The sequence below is a fragment of the Bufo bufo genome, chromosome 6 (assembly GCF_905171765.1).
Source record: "Bufo bufo chromosome 6, aBufBuf1.1, whole genome shotgun sequence".
Classification (NCBI taxonomy): Eukaryota; Metazoa; Chordata; class Amphibia; order Anura; family Bufonidae; genus Bufo; species Bufo bufo.
In genome coordinates this window covers 37089238-37107357 of record NC_053394.1, presented here as the reverse complement: position 1 = coordinate 37107357, position 18120 = coordinate 37089238, and the positions used below count along the sequence as shown (strand labels likewise).

The window sequence follows — 18120 nt, the reverse complement described above, 5'->3', positions numbered from 1 at the left end:
TCCTTAGTATCAGGTTGCACAATAAAATGACAGCAAGAAAAGTGCTGTAAAACCCCTGATCAACCTGAAAAGGGGGTGAAGGGTAAAAGGTGCAACAAAGGAACAGGCACAACTTGGTGTGGGATAGCAAAAGCAGGCAGGAGATCCTGGAAAACAAGCCTGGCCTTGCTGACTTTGTAATTTCAGTGGTCAACACCTACCACTGAGCCGTGGACAAACTGGCAGCCGCAACAAAGGACCAGCAACATAGGACTCCTGTCCTGGAAGGGTTAACATTAACTTCTTAGGAAATAAATCAAAGGCCTAGCAGGCTGACTACAGTGGCACATCATATCCACTTGGCTCCGCTGGCAAGTACCGTCTGTAGTATTCTTCTACAGGAGGATGTGCCCACATAACAGTGTCAGGGGGCAGCTGTAGGGTAAAGGGGCCCCTAATAGGTATTGGCCCCATAGGCCTAGGGGTGAACCCTCTGGTGGACCGTGCCGGCCCTGGCATGATCACTGCAGGGTGTGACGTGCTTGGCACCGCCGCAGCAAGCGGTCCGGTGCTCTGGGTGCAGCAGTTTACGGCAATCGCGGGTCCGGTCTGGGGCACTGACGGAACGGTGGCAACAGAAGGCGGTCGGCGGGTGGTGACAGGCACCCTTACCTCATCCTTCCTCGGCGGTGTCTGGATCCTGGCGGTGTAGGTCTTACGCAACTCCCGCAACTTCTCCTCCAGCCGGACGATCTGCTCACCGATGCTCTCTGTGTCGGAGTCGCTGTTCTCTGCTGGCGCCGCCGGCGCAGGTACAGTTACCGATGACGCAGACTCGGCCTCTTCAGGTACTGGCGACGCGTCTGGTCTCCGTCCCATCCGGATGTTCTCAAAGGTAGCACTAAGTCCTTTTAACTGCTCCAGCTCTGATATTGTCTTCTCCCGACGAGGCAGCTCGGGGGAAGGGTAGGGACTCACCCATTTTTCCAACACGGTTGGCTGCCAGAAGACATTCGGCCCAATGAAGGAGCTCCGCTCCTGAAAGGCGTGATGGGCCGGCTCTGGAGAGCGTTCCGGTTCTCGCTCGCAGCCAGAGTAGTCTTCTCCTTCTTCTGCCTCCCAATCCTCAGGTCCTTTCTTGGGACGGGTCACAGCAGTCGCATAGGGGCCTCGCAGGCTCTCGGCAGGGGTGTACTCCACTTCCTCTCCCTCGCGGAGGCTGTGCTGGTACGAAGGGAGGTAGTCTCTCTTGACAGACCTTCGATTCACATAGAGGTCTCTGCCAGTCAGATAGTCTTGAATAAACCCGTAGCCACGGGATTTGTCAAACGACAGCACCACTCCCTTTCTCCTTTCCAGGCGGGGTTGGGTGTGTGTATGCTTCTCATGTATGGTCTTGGTCAATTCCTCATACACGATCTTAGTCTTGGTATTCCGCTTGATAGCGGCCTCTCGAATCTCCGCCATCAGGGAAGACCATTTGAACGATGGCTGGAAAAAGTCCCTCCACGAGCCATAGTAGGGCTCGGGTTCTTTCTCCCTGGTGCGGCAGGCGGGTTGCTCCGGTCCCGGAGCGTAGGCCGGTGGAGCCTCTTCTGGCTCTACACCGGTGTCGGTCATCTTTTCAATCACAGGTGCGGACGCTGCAGCAACACTCTGCTCACAATCCAACATGCTCGATCCTACTGAGGAGAGCGATAGGGTCGCGTCAATTAGAGTAGCCAGCTCCTCCCATTGCACTGGGGAGCCGCCCCCCAGGTATTCCAGTATATGGAGGGCGGTGTCCATGCTGGCAGACATGCAAATGTCCAGATAAGCCGTGGCGCCTGCCCTTGACCTTCTTCCCGCTTTTTCCTCAGAAAGGCGCCAACTTTTCCCGCCTTTTCGGGATGAAGGTGACGCAGCAGTAAATTCAGCAAGCTCAGCGGCCATCTTTAGGTACAAACGCTGTCTGTTCACTGACAGCAAGCAGGAATGTTTAAAGTCCACAAAACCACACTCCAATGCGGCGATTTTCTTCCTCTGGGTAGCGCAACACTGCACAGCGCTTTTTAGAGGTTTTTGGTACACTTTGGGTATGATTTTAAGTCCACAAAGTCCACTTTCATTAAACAGGAAAATTGTCACTTTGGTCACAGGGCACTTGTATAAGGCACAAAGTTCACGCTTCTTGCACTAGAAAGCGTGCGTATCCTGTTCGTGACGCCAAAAGAGAGGTGCAGTGTACTCAAGTTGTGCGTAGTAGGTGTTTCTGAGTGTAGTAGTGCAATATACACTAACCTGGTACAGCTGACTCTCTGCAAGGGCAGGTATAGGTAGGAATAGTTCGTGACGCCAGTGCCAAGTAAACGGTGGCACGCCGTTTGCGGATGCAGGAATAATTTGAGGAAACGTGGTGTTAAAACAGAACTTCAACTTTAGTAGTTTGCAGGCAGAGACAATATTGGAAACGCAGTTCCTCAGCATACAGTCGATTTTGCAATTCGGTCGATGCAGGCAATTCAGTACAGCAGGGTAATTACAGAGTGTTGAACACAGGATTTGCAGCAAAGGAGCTTGCACTCTAACTCTGTCTGATCCTGGAATGTAGCAATTCTTCACCAAGGCCCATTAACCTAAGTCTGGCTTTATATCCTTGATTATGGCTTAAATAAGTACCTCCTCTGTTTCTCTCAGTACCTCTGGCTCCTCTGATCTTTGCCTCAGTCTCTCCTAGCTTCTGAATGGTTCCTCAGGCCCTTAGGCTAAGATGTTCCTGCTTCTGCATATGGGTATTCAGGAGGGAATCTTCTCCTGAACAGCAGGCTTCAGGCCTGGACTTGTCTCAGACATTGTCTAATCTCCAACTGTAGATTACAGACACTAGACTCCGTCTGCCTTGCACTTCCCTGACTGGCCTTATATAAACTAGGGCTCCCTAGCTCCCTCTATGGACTAGAAGCGGTAATGACACCCCTAGCAGGCCTGTACATGCAAGTTTCAATGACAGGGAAATACACACATTACATTTTATAAAACTGACATACAACAACTCCCCATAATTAGGAGGGACGACAGCACACCAAGTGACACTTTGGTAGTGACGGGTATTACAACTCCCGTACACTACACTTATCTGCCATGACTGCAGCAGGCTGCCAAATTGAGATACCAGTCTAGGTAGGCAACCAACAGGTTCCTTTCTTAATAGACACGGGGGCAGCCATGACAGTGATAAATCCTGATTATATTAAGCCGTGGCAGATAAGCACACAATGTGTCCCCGCATCAGGGTTCACAGGGAAAGTGGTCTTCATCCCAGAGACCATACCTATGAAATTAAAAATCAAAGACAGTACAGTGGTTACTCAGTTGTTAGTAAAAGAAAATATCCCATTCAGTTTGCTGGGTACTGACGTCCTGCAGGCACTGGGGGGTTCATATTCACTTTAATGAGGATGGTACCACACATGTAGATATTGACACCCCCGATGATGTTTTACCTGGGTTCTAGCTTTACACCTGGAGCCGGACCAAACATCCTGTGTGGTACAATTGGAGCAGGACCTGCAGCCAGTCCCCAACAAATTGTGGGCAAAGGGTAAAACGGATATTGGCAGATTGGATGTCACTCCTTTCATGGTACATTTAAAACCAGGATGTACACCACCCTGAGTCCGTCAGTATCCGTTGAGTCATGCACAAGAACAATCTGTGGTCACTCAGATTGACCAGTTTGTTCAAATGGGGGTACTGGTGGTGACTAATTCTCCCGCCAACACCCCCCCTGTTTACTGTCAAAAAGAAAGCAGTAAGATTTCAGCCTGTGACTTATAAGATGGTGCATAACGGTCCCGAAAACACACACCTTGATGTCACAGGTCCCTCCGAGGGCATCGTGTTATACTGTGATTGACCTTGCAAATGCATTTTTCAATGTCTCGATCCATGTGAAAATGTCAATATTTATTTGCATTCAAGGGTAAACAGTATACATGGATGGTATTCAAAACTCACCCACCATGTATACTCTAGCCCTCCAATCAGTCCTGACAGGTTGGCGGGTTCCTGATCAAGTTGTTTTGTTACAATATGTTGATGATCTATTGTTATGCGCTCCTGACTATGACACTTGTAAAAATGCATCTCTGTCACTGTTGATTTTCCTGGCAGAAAATGGGTGTAAGTCTTCCAAAGACAAGCTGCAGTTTTGCCAATCCCGTGTTACTTTCCTCAGTCACTGTTTGTCAGAAGGTGCCCGGCACCTCACCGAGGAAAGAAAACAGGCCGTGAAGGACATTCCATTTCCTCAGGGGCCGAAGCCCCACAGAATGTTTTTGGGACTGGTGTCCTATTGCAGACCTTGGATCCGGAATGCATCCATGTTGATGCAACCCCTTTATGACTGTTTGGCCTCTGACCCTTTTTCAATCAGCGGCCCTGCAGATGATTCTTTTTACTCAATCAAATTGGCAATCCTGTCAGCACCGGCACTGGGCATACCAGACTATGACCAGCCTTTTAACCTGTTCTGTTCAGAACTGAGTGGCCATAGTACCTCAGTCCTGACCCAGAAACATGGGGACAGACAAAGGCCGATTGCCTATTTCTCTGCCAGATTAGATCCAGTCTCACGCGGCGCCCCCTCCTGTGTCAGGGTGGTCGCTGCAGTGCAGCTGATGGTGGAAAAAGCTTCTGAAGTTGTACTCGACTATTCCCTGGTGGTACAGACCCCTCATGACATCCAAGGTATCCTAAGTCAGGTGCAACTAAAGCACATATCCATGGCACGCCAACTACGGTTGCAATGTTCTTTACTCATGCCTGAGTCCATTACTTTCAAAAGATGTACTACTCTGAATCCTACAACTCTCCTACCAATTTCAGATTCAGAAATGGGGGAAGGGGGTACAGGCCCTCTTTTACAAAAATTACAAGATACTGATGAACATCATTGTGTCAAATTAATGCGACAAGAAACTTCTGGCTTTTCACATGTACATGATCAACCCATACCTAATCCTGATTTTGAGTTTTTTGTAGATGGCAGCAGATACATGGGTGAGGATGGCCGATTTCATACTGGATATGCAGTGGTCACGCAACATAAGGTAGTATTGGCTGAACCACTCCCTCCTCACATGTCAGCACAGGAGACTGAGTTGAAGGCAATCTCTGAAGCATGTAAAATGGCACAAGGTAAAGGAGCAAATATTTTTACAGACTCCAGGTACGGGTTTGGTATTGCACATGATTATGGCCCTATTTGGAGAGCCAGGGACTTCCTTACCTCTGCAGGTCAACCTATAAAGAACAAAGACTCAGCGTTTGAACTAATGAACTCACTACTGCTTTCAGAGGAAGTAGCCATTGTCAAGGTTAAGGCACATACCAGACAACAAACCCGTGAGGCTAGGGGCAACAACAGGGCAGATGGGTCTGCAAAAGAGGCAGCAGTGAAGCCTTGGAAACACGAGGTAATCCCTGTCGGCGTCCTGGAGCCTCACCACATGTCTGAAGACGTGTTGATTAAACTGTCTGCACAGGCAGATGAAGGAGAAAAGACCTCCTGGACTCAGAGAGGAGCAGTGCCGAATGGGCAGGGACTCTGAGAAGTGTCAGGAAAAATATGCCTACCTAAAGCCCTCTATCCTATGATGGCACAGGAGGCCCACGGGCCCACACACCAAGCAAAGGTTCCTATGGTGAGCACGGTACTGAAGAGATGGGTTGCACCTGGTGTGGCGAAACCAACCTCACCACTGGGTTTTGGAGGGGCCTGGCTACTAGCCTCTTGCCCCAGGATTATGGCCCATACTATCTTTGAAGGAGAAGACAGACCGGCCACACAGCTTAAATCTGTGGAACTGTTTTGGGCAGGAAAGCCATGCTTGCGGCCGGCCAAATGTGACTTCCATGGAATTCGGGAACTCCTGCTCAGATCTGGGTGATTTTTGGATATGTTGTTCACCCAGATCAGAGCTATCCATGGATGTATACATTATGGGGATATGTGGGGTTTTGGGGTGTTTTTTGTGTTTTGGGGAAAAATGTGTGTTTTCTGTCTGTGAGTGATTAAGTTAGCCCATTACGTTTGGTAATTGTATTTTGTGGATTGCGTCTCAGACAATGCCAGTGTGTTAGTTAATTGCGTCTCAGACAATGCTCATTGTATTTTGTTGATTGCGTTACAGACAGAGGGAAGGGGATTTTGTGTACAACTGCTGGGAAGGTTTGAATACTGTAAATGCATGTGATTGGCTGTTTTTACAAAACCCTGTGGGTGGTAACCTTTTTGGAAGATGTGTATAAATCAATGCTTGTGTGTTCAAATAAAGAGAGTTCCTGTTTTTATACTTTCATGAAGTTTTGGCTCATGTTTGGGGAATGGGATAACTATACTCTTGGGGATTGCTATATCACAATACTCCCCTGAGTATAAGCTCTTGTAAGAGCTTGTTCATGGTTCCTGCTCTCTGCATTTAGGAGAGGTTCACCCACTGGAGCCTTGTCGTAGGTCCAGGGTGGGTAGGAGGCGGCGAGACCTCCACCAAGCTTCGGCGGTTCGTGGGGTCTGCAGCACTGACGGTGTCAAGTGGAGTGCTTGGAGTACTCTGGAAGCACTAGGAGCATCTATCAACGGAGGTACCCGGTCGGGGTGCTAGGCGTTCCGTTACATTGGTGGCAAGCAGTGGGATGGCATCCTAGTGAGAGGAGAAGCAGCTCGGAGACACCGTTCGTGGATTTTACAATTGAGGGCAACGCTAGTATCCGTACAGCGCCCCTGGCTACAGCAATATGGATGCCGTTGGTTCCTGCACAGCATTCCATGAGAAAGATCACCCGGATTACAGGGATGCCGAGCGGAAAGGCATATAGCACCAGGCCCTGGAGGACGTGCAGTGTCGGAGGGGTGAGAGTCTTCCCAGTGAGGAGCAGAGATTACGAATGCGATTGGCGCTGCAACTACCTCTACTGGGAGAGCAACCATTGATGGAGTGGGTGTCAGAGCTTGAGACATTGGTATGGCAGGAAACCTGGCTTGATGACGCTTACCAAGCACTATGGTGGGACACAGTAACACAGTCTCCATGGATGGAGGAGTACGCCAAGCCCGAAGGTGAGGAATATAATTGCCCTGGTTTATTGTGGGAGTCTTTTGAAGACATTGACTTTGGAAGCACAGAAGAGTCTAGATTTTGGGACATTACTGACTACAGGGGGGACTTGCACAATTGGCCTACAACTAGTGGGGTGAGGGAGGATCTGATCTTTCTGGTCCAAAGGGAGTGGGAGCTGGAGCAAGATTATCAACAGTTGTTTCGCTCCATTCAAGCCCAGCGCAAGATACAAGACAGTTGGATACCAGGCCCAGACCTGCAGCCCTTCCCCTGGCAAGTAACAGCTGAGGTATCCCCTACTTCCTCACCAACTGTGGAGGTAGGGGACTTCATAGACTGGTACTGGGAGGAACTCCAGTCGGCAGGTGGAGATGGAACCGTAGTCACTCCACCGGCCCAACAGGGTGGCTGGGCAGGCGGCCCAGATCCCCAACTGCCACTGGGAGTACAGGGAGAGGAGATTGTCGGTCCCTCATCTCTGCAACAACCAGAATCACTGGTAGTGGAGACAGTCGGTCTCACTACCCAGCAGCATTATACTCTACAGGGAGAGGAGACAGTTGGTCTCTCTCCCCAGCGGCAGATGGGGTATCCAGAGGAGGGGGTAAGTGATAGCCCCCCTCCACAGCTCTCTCCCAGACCAATACTGAGGGTAGTGGGTAAGGCTTTAAACCCCACTGACCCCTCTCCAGCAGAAGAGCTGGCATCAGAGCAGAGCGCCGCTGGCCTCTGCCCTAACCGTTCATTGACTACCCAGCAGGAGTTGGCACCATGCACCTCAGCTTAAGCGCTGGCATCAGGGCAGAGCGCCACTGGCTTCTGACCTCCCCTATCCTCTTCTCCAGAGCCGGACTTCCCACAGGCTACCCCAGCGGAAGAGCTGGCATCTGGGCAGAGCGCAGTCGGCCTCTGCCCACCAAGTACCTACAGCTCCAAGCTAGAGAACCACAAGGAAGCAAGGAGTCGCAGATGCCTACTCAACAGCTGGGGACATACAGAACAGAGCCAGGCCCCAAAATTCAACAGGTCCAGTATTGGGTTGTGGTTGGACTGCAAGACTAACTCAGGCACTGACCGTGAGGTCAAGTATCTGGTTAGTCTTCCCTGGGAGGGGGAGATGTGTGGCGAAACCAACGTGCCTGGTGATTGGGTTGTCATAAAAAGGCATGTAAGAAAGACATTTGAGCCCAGATTTGATGGTCCCTTCCAAGTTTTGTTAAAGACTGAGACTGCTGTAAAAGTTAAAGGAAAACCCAACTGGATACACGCTTCTTATTGCAAGAAAGTCTTGGAACCACAGGATAAGGATCCTTCTGTTGGCAGTTGCTCTGCCCTTGAGCGTGTCAGCAGTGTTTCATCCACTGAATGATGAATGGGAAAATGCTTTGATACGGCACCATCAATTGTTGTTTGAGGGGCTAAGCGACACTGAAAATTTGAGAGACTGTTGGATCTGTACTCACAGTCCTGTGAGTTCAGCCAGTATGCCCTATTTCCCCATGCCCCTAAGCTTTTCTGAACTAACTGAACTTGCCAGCTCTACTATCTTTTTTACAGGCATGATGCAGGTTAAGTCCAAAACTAAAAACAAGGAGGTACCCTTACCCGTTGCAGGTTGGGCTGAGCCCCCCTGGCTTATGGTAAACAGATCAGGGCCACCAGTTGATTATAGCTCTACCCCCTGGAACGAGAACATGTGGTGCAATGTGTCATGTTTTCCAAGTTGGTCACATTGTCATTGTTTGCAAATACAGTCGAAAGGTATGTCTTTTAGTTCTCATCAGGGCCGGTACAAGGCAGGGGCCGAAGGAGCGGGTGCCCTGGGCGCTACCATTTGCGGACAGGAGGGGGGCGCAGCAGGGCCGGACTGGCCTGCCGGGATACCGGGAAATTTCCCGGTGGGCCGGCAAGCCTGAGTGCCGCAAGGCCGCGGCCCTGGTGACAAGTGGGGGGGCGGCCGCGGCCGGTGGCAGGGCAGAGCAGGAGATGAGCGCTTCCATTGCGGAAGCGCTCATCTCCATAGTCATCTGTATTGCCGTCCTCAGGACGGCAATACAGATGCCTGCGCTGCGGCAGAGGAGGGAGAGGTGTGTCCCCTCCTGTTCCTCTGATAGGCTGCCGGCCTAGTGCTGGCAGCCTATCAGAGGCCGGTGCAGGCGGCGCGATGACGTCATCGCGTCGCCTGACTGCCGTATAGCGAGGGACACAGACGGAAGAGGCGGCCTGCATCGCATTACATTGCTGGAGGTAAGTATAAGTTTTTTTTATTATTTTTTTTATTTATATAGGTACAATACTGGGCTGGGCTGGCACATAAGGGGGGACTACTGGGCTGGCACATGATAAGGGGGGACTACTGGGCTGGGCTGGCACATGATAAGGGGGGCTACTGGGCTGGCACATGATAAGGGGGGACTACTGGGCTGGGCTGGCACATAAGGGGGGCTACTGGGCTGGCACATGATAAGGGGGGACTACTGGGCTGGCACATGATAAGGGGGGGCTACTGGCACATGATAAGGGGGGCTACTGGCACATGATAAGGGGGGCTACTGGCACATGATAAGGGGGGCTACTGGCCCATAAGGGGGCTACTGGCACATAAGGGGGGCTATTGGCACATAAGGGGGGCTACTGGCCCATAAGGGGGCTATTGGCAATAAGGGGGGCTACTGGCACATGATATGGGGGGCTACTGGCACATGATATGGGGGCACTCTGGCTACTGGCACATGATATGGGGGGGGGGGCTCTGGCTACTGGCACATGATATGGGGGCACTCTGGCTACTGGCACATGATATGGGGGCACTCTGGCTACTGGCACATGATATGGGGGGGGGCTCTGGCTACTGGCACATGATATGGGGGCATCTATGGGGGCACATCTTACTGCAGATTATTTAGGGGCATCTACTGAGGCTAAAAAGAAGATATTTTATATGGGGGGCTCTGTATAGGGGCATTTTATACTGGGACACATTATGGTGGGTACTATGGGGAAGGGGGGAGCACTATGGGGGTCATCTACGGGGGCACTGAGAAGGGGTATTTTATGTTGGCACATTATGGGAACATTAGCTCAACTGGGGGCATTACAAAGGGGTATGTTTTGCATATTATAAGGAGAATTATTACTACTGGGGGGGGCATTATGGTGGGCTTTATTACTCCCCCATGGTATGACCCCCTAGTAGCAGCACCAGCCTCTCCCTGCTCTGCTATTCCTCTGCCCCTTCTCCAAATCCTTATTATGAAATCTTTCTCATTAGGATAAAGCACAACATCAGCTCCGCCGAGCCCCCGGCCAAGTGTTGAAGTGGCGTCCGAGATCCCCAAGGGCCAAGTCAAGTAACTGTAAGTTTTTATGGGGGTTCTACAAAAGAGCTATCGTGGGGCAAAGTTCATATTCGTGTTTACACACGTGTTTTAAAATGAATACTTTCAAAGTCCCACAGTCCTTTGTTCTATTGCTTTAAGTATATTCTTGTTTTGAAACAACATTGATTCTTTCTTAAAAACGGGGGGGGGGGGGGGGGGCGCAGTTTGCCATCTTCGCCCTGGGCACCAAATGGCCTTGTCCCAGCCCTGGTTCTCATGACAAATTCGGCTGCAATGACTCTAACCCGAACAGCCTGGTTTGTTTGTATAGATCCTGTATACCTCGAACATTGTGCAAAACCAGTTGATCATTGTCACCAACCAACACACATTAGTTCTAGACTATGTTATAGCCAAAGATGGAGGTATGTGCCAGGTTGTGGGACCCGCTTGTTGTCATTACATAGACCCGGGTAATTTGCAAGTTAAGGTGGGTCTAGAGAAAATGGTGGATCTAAGGGATAAATGGTTGGACGCACATAAAGCTGATAAAGACTCATGGTGGGGAGACACCTTTCCCTTTATCAATCCTGCCAACTGGTTCAAAGGGCTGGGTGGCTGGATAATGGGGCTTATTCAAACAGTAGTACAAGTAGTGCTAATTATACTAGTCATTTACATTATAATCAAGCTTATGCCTATGTGTATCAATAAAGTTTATAAGAAGAAGAAGAAACAATATTGAGATTATTGAGAGTATCTGTGGTACCGTTTCCCACCTGGAAGGGATCCCAAAGGACAGAATAGGATTAGCTTGTTCTGAAGTACTTCTGGGCGGTGACAGTCCACAGATGTCTCAAAGATGGAGGGTAAATCTTGAATATTTGTATCACTGCTTGTTGTTACAAACCGGATTCCAAAAAAGTTGGGACACTAAACAAATTGTGAATAAAAACTGAATGCAATGATGTGGAGATGGCAAATGTCAATATTTTATTTGTAATAGAACGTAGATGACAGATCAAACGTTTAATCCGAGTAAATGTATCATTTTAAAGGAAAAGTACGTTGAGTCCAATTTTCACGGTGTCAACAAATCCCCAAAAAGTTGGGTCAAGTAGCAATATGAGGCTGGAAAAAGTAAATTTGAGCATAACGAAGAGCTGGAAGACCAATTAACACTAATTAGGTCAATTGGCAACATGATTGGGTATAAAAAGAGCTTCTCAGAGTGGCAGTGTCTCTCAGAAACCAAGATGGGTAGAGGATCACCAATTCCTACAATGTTGCGCAGAAAGATAGTGGAGCAATATCAGAAAGGTGTTACCCAGTGAAAAATTGCAAAGACTTTGCATCTATCATCATCAACTGTGCATAACATCATCCGAAGATTCAGAGAATCTGGAACAATCTCTGTGCATAAGGGTCAAAGCCGTAAAACCATACTGGATGCCCGTGATCTACGGGCCCTTAAACGACACTGCACCACAAACAGGAATGCTACTGTAAAGGAAATCACAGAATGGGCTCAGGAATACTTCCAGAAACCATTGTCAGTGAACACAATCCACCATGCCATCCGCCGTTGCCAGCTGAAACTCTACAGTGCAAAGAAGAAGCCATTTCTAAGCAAGATCCACAAGCTCAGGCGTTTTCACTGGGCCAGGGATCATTTAAAATGGAGTGTGGCAAAATGGAAGACTGTTCTGTGGTCAGACGAGTCACGATTCAAAGTTTTTTTTGGAAATCTGGGACGCCATGTCATCCAGACCAAAGAGGACAAGGACAACCCAAGTTGTTATCAACGCTCAGTTCAGAAGCCTGCATCTCTGATGGTATGGGGTTGCATGAGTGCGTGTGGCATGGGCAGCTTGCATGTCTGGAAAGGCACCATCAATGCAGAAAAATATATTCAGGTTCTAGAACAACATATGCTCCCATCCAGACGTCATCTCTTTCAGGGAAGACCCTGCATTTTTCAACAAGATAATGTCAGACCACATTCTGCATCAATCACAACATCATGGCTGCGTAGGAGAAGGATCCGGGTACTGGAATGGCCAGTATGCAGTCCAGATCTTTCACCTATAGAAAACATTTGGCGCATCATAAAGAGGAAGGTGCAACAAAGAAGGCCCAAGACGATTGAACAGTTAGAGGCCTGTATTAGACAAGAATGGGAGAGCATTCCTATTTCTAAACTTGAGAAACTGGTCTCCTCGGTCCCCAGACGTCTATTGAGTGTTGTAAGAAGAAGGGGAGATGCCATGAAATTCTGATTCAACATATTTTTCCCTTAAAATGGTACATTTTCTCAGTTTAAACTTTTGTTCCGTGATTTATGTTCTATTCTGAATAAAATATTAGAAGTTGGCACCTCCACATCATTGCATTCAGTTTTTATCCACGATTTGTATAGTGTCCCAACTTTTTTGGAATCCGGTTTGTATAATCTTGCTTGTAATAGTGGTATATTGTATTCTGCCATGTAATAAAAGACTGCAGAAAGAAGTAACTTTTTACCAGTTCCGTAGTGAGACAATGGATGAGCTTGGAGCCCTGGTTCAACTGACCTTTGCACGGCTGCCGGCAGATGTAGATTTCATCAATGAGGTGAAACATCTGGGATACGTCCGGACGGATCCTACGGACTCACCATGGTCTCATCCAGGTAGGAGCACCGTGACATACATAAAGAGACGCTATAGGCCGCACTATACCACTCGGCATTCCTACACCTGGGATGCGTTTTATATAGAGGGCCCTAGGGGGAGGTCGCCCGTTGCATAAGCCAAAAACATCAACAAAAATATTAATATTCTGCCCTATTGTTCTAGTCCATAAACTTCCCAAAACTTACATCACGTCCTGTGGCCAGAGCTCTGTCGCTGTTCATGCGCTGATGACAAGGGTCATGTACTGTAACTGCTGAACGTTATGTCCCCTGCAGCTGTACTGTCTACATTTGACTAGTGGCGCTTCTCCATATGCTCCCAGCAAATCATGAAGCTACCATCATGGAAAAAAAAGGGAGCTCTGAACTTAAAGGGGTTCTCCGGGCTTTTGGTATTGATGACTTCTCCTCAAGATACCCCCGCCGATCAACTGTAGGAGGAGACGGCAAATGCAGTATGCACATACTTTCTCCCATCTCTCTTCCTGCTCTATCCTGAGGATAGGTCATCAACATTAAAAGCCCAGAGAGCTCCCTTAAAGTATAACTGTTATTTCAGTTTATTTTTAATACTGGGTGGGGACAGGGATGTTAAGCATTTTTTGTAATATACTTTATAAGGGAAAGATGCTTTGTTGTAGGATGTCAAGAGTCTCCGTAGCAAAGCTCTAATGGAGTGTTTCTAAGGAGAGTCTGTCTTCAGTCTTCAGTCCTAATGAGCGCTAAAGACACCTATGTCTAACATACAGAGGCTTCCTTCCTGGCTCTTGTCATTACCCCAGTCCCTGACTATGGACATGTGGCCTAACTATCACTGCCCATCACCCTGCCTATCTGACTTGTTAAACACAGGCCTCTTCAGCGCTAAGTAAAACCTTGAATACTGAAGACAGACTCCCCTTAGCAATGCTCAAAGCTTTTGCTGAGAAAATTCTTAAACCCTGTGTACAAATAAACATCTTTCTAAAGTATATTTAAAAAATGCTTAACATTCCTGTCCCTTTACTATATTAACTATAAAATGCAACAACACTTACACCAAGTAATAGCTGCCTTATTTTCAAGTCTCACTGCTGGTCATGTTTGGGATAGTGTTAACCGAATTTTTATCGCGAATACGTGAAAATCTAGAATATAGTGCTATATCTTCATAAACTTATAATATATTTTTAATTATTGTATATAGCTTCTCTTTATCCTTATTATGTTATCTATCATACAAACTTTTTTTTATACTTACTAGTTTACCTATCATTGATAAATTCTTATTAAAAGTATTTTATCTATACTTTTTTTTTTAAAGATGCTATGTTATTTTAATTTTTAATATAAATCATTACATATAACATACAATACACAACATATAACAAAATCACACAAAGGCTGTATGCCAAAAGCCAGGTATGTGCAAGCCAACAACCTATCCATGAGACAGATACAGTCAGCATACCTTACAATGGCAGCCTTGTGCACTATGAGACAACTAAGGCTACTTTCACACTCGCGTTTTGTGCGGATCCATCATGGACGGATCTGTTCAGATAATACAACCGTCTGCATCAGTTCAGAACTAGTCCGTTTGTATTATCTTTAATATAGCCAAGACGGATCAGTCTTGAACACCATTGAAAGTCAATGGAGGACAGATCAGTTTTCTATTGTGCCATAGAAAACGGATCCGTCCCCATTGGCTCAGTTTCATCAGACGGACACAGCGTTTTGGTGTCAGTCTCCAAAGCAGAATAGAGACTGAACTGATGCATTCTAAGCGGATCCTTTTCCATTCAGAATGCCTTAGAATGTAAACTGATCCATTTTGGACCGCTTGTGAGAGTTCTGAACTGATCTCACAAACGAAAAGCCAAAACACGAGTGTGAAAGTAGACTAACAATAATCACACCTTAAATAAACCTCATGGGCTAGTAAGCCTCAAAGTTGCTTGGTTTGTGTTGGATGGTTCAGGGGGACCTGTGCACCTAGATCATTATCATTAGGGTGACAAAAATTGTAAAAGATTTTGGGATGCTAGCTAACTCTTCTCTCACTGCTTAGGAGGATTGCATAACAATTTAAAGTTTTCTAATTGTCCAAATATTTTATTCAATAACCTTTCTATACAGTTTTGTCATGTAAACTAATTAGCATAAATGTGAATATGGGAAAGACATGCAAATAGTGTTCTAGCTGAAAAACAAGGCAGATTCTACTAGTTTGCATGTCTTTTCTATATTCAAGTTTATGCAAATGAGTTTACATGACAAAACAGTATAGAAAGGTTATTGAATAAAATATTAGGAAAATTAGAAAACAGAACATTTTTATGCAGCCCTCCTAAGCAGTAAGAGAAGAGTGTGCAGGTTCCCTCAAGCCATCAAACTTAAATCATGCAACTTTGAGGCTTACTGGCTCTCAGTCAGATGAGAGCTGGTTTTGAATGTTTCATAGTGCACAAGGCTGCCATTGTAAGGTATGCTGAATACCTGTCTCATGGATAGGTTGTTAGCTTGCACATGCCTGGCTTTTGGCATATAGCCTGTGTGTGATTATCTGTTTATTACATGTTATAGGTATTGAAATTGCGTTCAATATGTGCATGTTATATTACCGATTTTCACAATCATGAATTTGTGAACTTATGGTGAATATTTGGCTAAAAATTTGCAAAATATCGCAAATTTGAATATTGCCTATTCCGCTCATCATTAGTTTGGGAAAGACTGTAAGAATTGCCCCATTATCTCCTGCTAAAACCTTCCTTTCCCATTGGGGAAACAATAGGATCTGACAGGTAAAAAGCCAACCTATAGGATCCTGGTTTTTCTTCATGGCAAATATTACAAGATTCTTTAGTAAACCCCTTATACGCAGGGGTGCACCTAGCCTTTCTGCTGCCTGAGGCAAAAACGAAAACAGCACCCCCCTCCCCCAATGACAATTTCTTAACCTAACCCCTTCTCTTCAGCCCATGGACCTTCAGCTGCCCCCCCTTTCCTTTGCCCCTACTTGGTGCTGCCTGAGGCGATTGCCTCACCTGGCCTCATTGGTGGTGCACCCCTGCTTATACATTAGAGGAAATTTGAAGAAAATTAGTGGGGGACCACTAATTGCAATAATGTTACATTATCCTGGCCGAGATAGCAATCATCATGGCTTTCCTTACCTTTTTTGAGAGATCGCTGGTTTCTGAGATGGAAGAGATGAAAAGAATAAGAACCTGAAGACCAAACGAGATGAAAAACAAACAGAATCGGGGAAGATCCGGAATATCTCCCTGTGAATAAAAAGAAGAGACGTATGAAAACGTTTTATAGGAGACGGACATGTTGTGGTCATATCCAAATACTCATCGTGGTAGCCATCATTTGCACCTTGATGCTGTGTAGAGTCTTTGAGATGACCATTCAAAACATGTCAATAGTTGCTGTACAGTAAGTTTTTTTCAGCAATTTTCAACCTTTGCAATCCAAAGATTGAAAATAGAGGGAGATCCACTATGGCAGAAAATCCACCCCTTAAAACCAGCCTATTTCAATAGGTTATTGCTGTGGGAGTTTTCAGCCAGATAACACCGACAGCATTAAGTCAGTGTTATACAATACATTCCAGAACTGTAAGGCCCCTTGCAGACGAGCGTTCCTTCCACAGAGAGTCCGCAACGAAGCTCCCGGTCTGACCTCCCAGCGCTGCCGGGGGTCACATACAGTGGATATAATAAGTCTACACACCCCTGTTAAAATGTTAGGTTTCTGTGCTGTAAAAAAATCAGACAAAGATAAATAATTTCAGAACTTTTTCCACCATTAATGTGACCTATAAACTGTACAACTCAATTGAAAAACAAACGGAAATCTTTTAGGTAGAGGGAAGAAAAAAATAAATAAAATATGGTTTCATAAGTGTGCACACCCTTAAACTAATACTTTGTTGAAGCACCTTTTGATTTTATTACAGCACTCAGTCTTTTTGGGTATGAGTCTATCAGCATGGCACATTTTGACTTGGCAAGATTTGCCCACTCCTCTTTGCAAAAACACTTCAAATCTGTCAGATTGCGAGGGCATCTCCTGTGCTCAGTCCTCTTCTGATCACCCCACAGATTTTCAATCGGATTCAGGTCTGGGCTCTGGCTAGGCCATTCCAAAACTTTAATATTCTTCTGATAAAGCCATTCCTTTGTTGATTTGGATGTATGCTTTGGGTCGTTGTCATGCTGAAAGATGAAGTTCCTCTTCATGTTCAGCTTTCTAGCAGAAGCCTGAAGGTTTTGTGCCAGTATTGACTGGTATTTTGAACTGTTCATAATTCCCTCTAGCTTAACTAAGGCCCCAGTTCCAGATGAAGAAAAACAGCCCCTTGGCATGATGCTGCCACCACGATGCTTCACTGTGGGTATGGGGTTCTTTTGGTGATGTGCAGTGGTCAAACATATCTTTTGGAATTATGGCCAAAAACCTTGGTTTCATCAGACCATAACACCTTTTCCCACATGCTTTTGGGAGACTTCAGATGTGTTTTTGCAAAATGTAGCCTGGCTTGGATGTTTTTCTTCGTAAGAAAAGGCTTTTGTCTTGCCACTCTACTCCATAGCCCAGACATAAGAAGAATACGGGAGATTGTTGTCACATGTACCACACAGCCAGTACTTGCCAGATATTCCTGCAGCTCCTTTAATGTTGCTGTAGGCCTCTTGGTCGCCTCCCAGACCAGTTTTCTTCTCGTCTTTTCCTCCATTTTGGAGGGACGTCCAGTTCTTGGTAATGTCACTGTTGTGCCATATTTTCTCCACTTGATGATGACTGCCTTCACTGTGTTCCATGGTATATCTAATGCCTTGGAAATTCTTTTGTACCCTTCTCCTGACTGATACCTTTTAACAATGAGATCCCTCTGATGCTTTGGAAGCTCTCTGTGGACCATGGCTTTTGCTGTGGGATGCGACTAAGAAAATTTCAGGAAAGACCAACTAGAGCAGCTGAACTTTATTTGTGGTTAATCAGAGGCACTTTACATGATGGCAGGTGTATGCTGACTCCTATTTAACAGGAT

At 46.7% G+C, this 18120-nt stretch overlaps 1 protein-coding gene across 1 annotated transcript in view; it reads right to left on the bottom strand.

The window, feature by feature from the left end:
- The window catches only part of LOC121003104 (canalicular multispecific organic anion transporter 1-like), a 150565-nt gene that overhangs the window by 120626 nt on the left and 11819 nt on the right, over positions 1-18120 (bottom strand). Inside the window, exon 5 of the mRNA XM_040434682.1 lies at positions 16235-16345. Coding sequence (XP_040290616.1) covers positions 16235-16345 — 111 coding nt within the window. The remainder of the gene's footprint in view (positions 1-16234; positions 16346-18120) is intronic.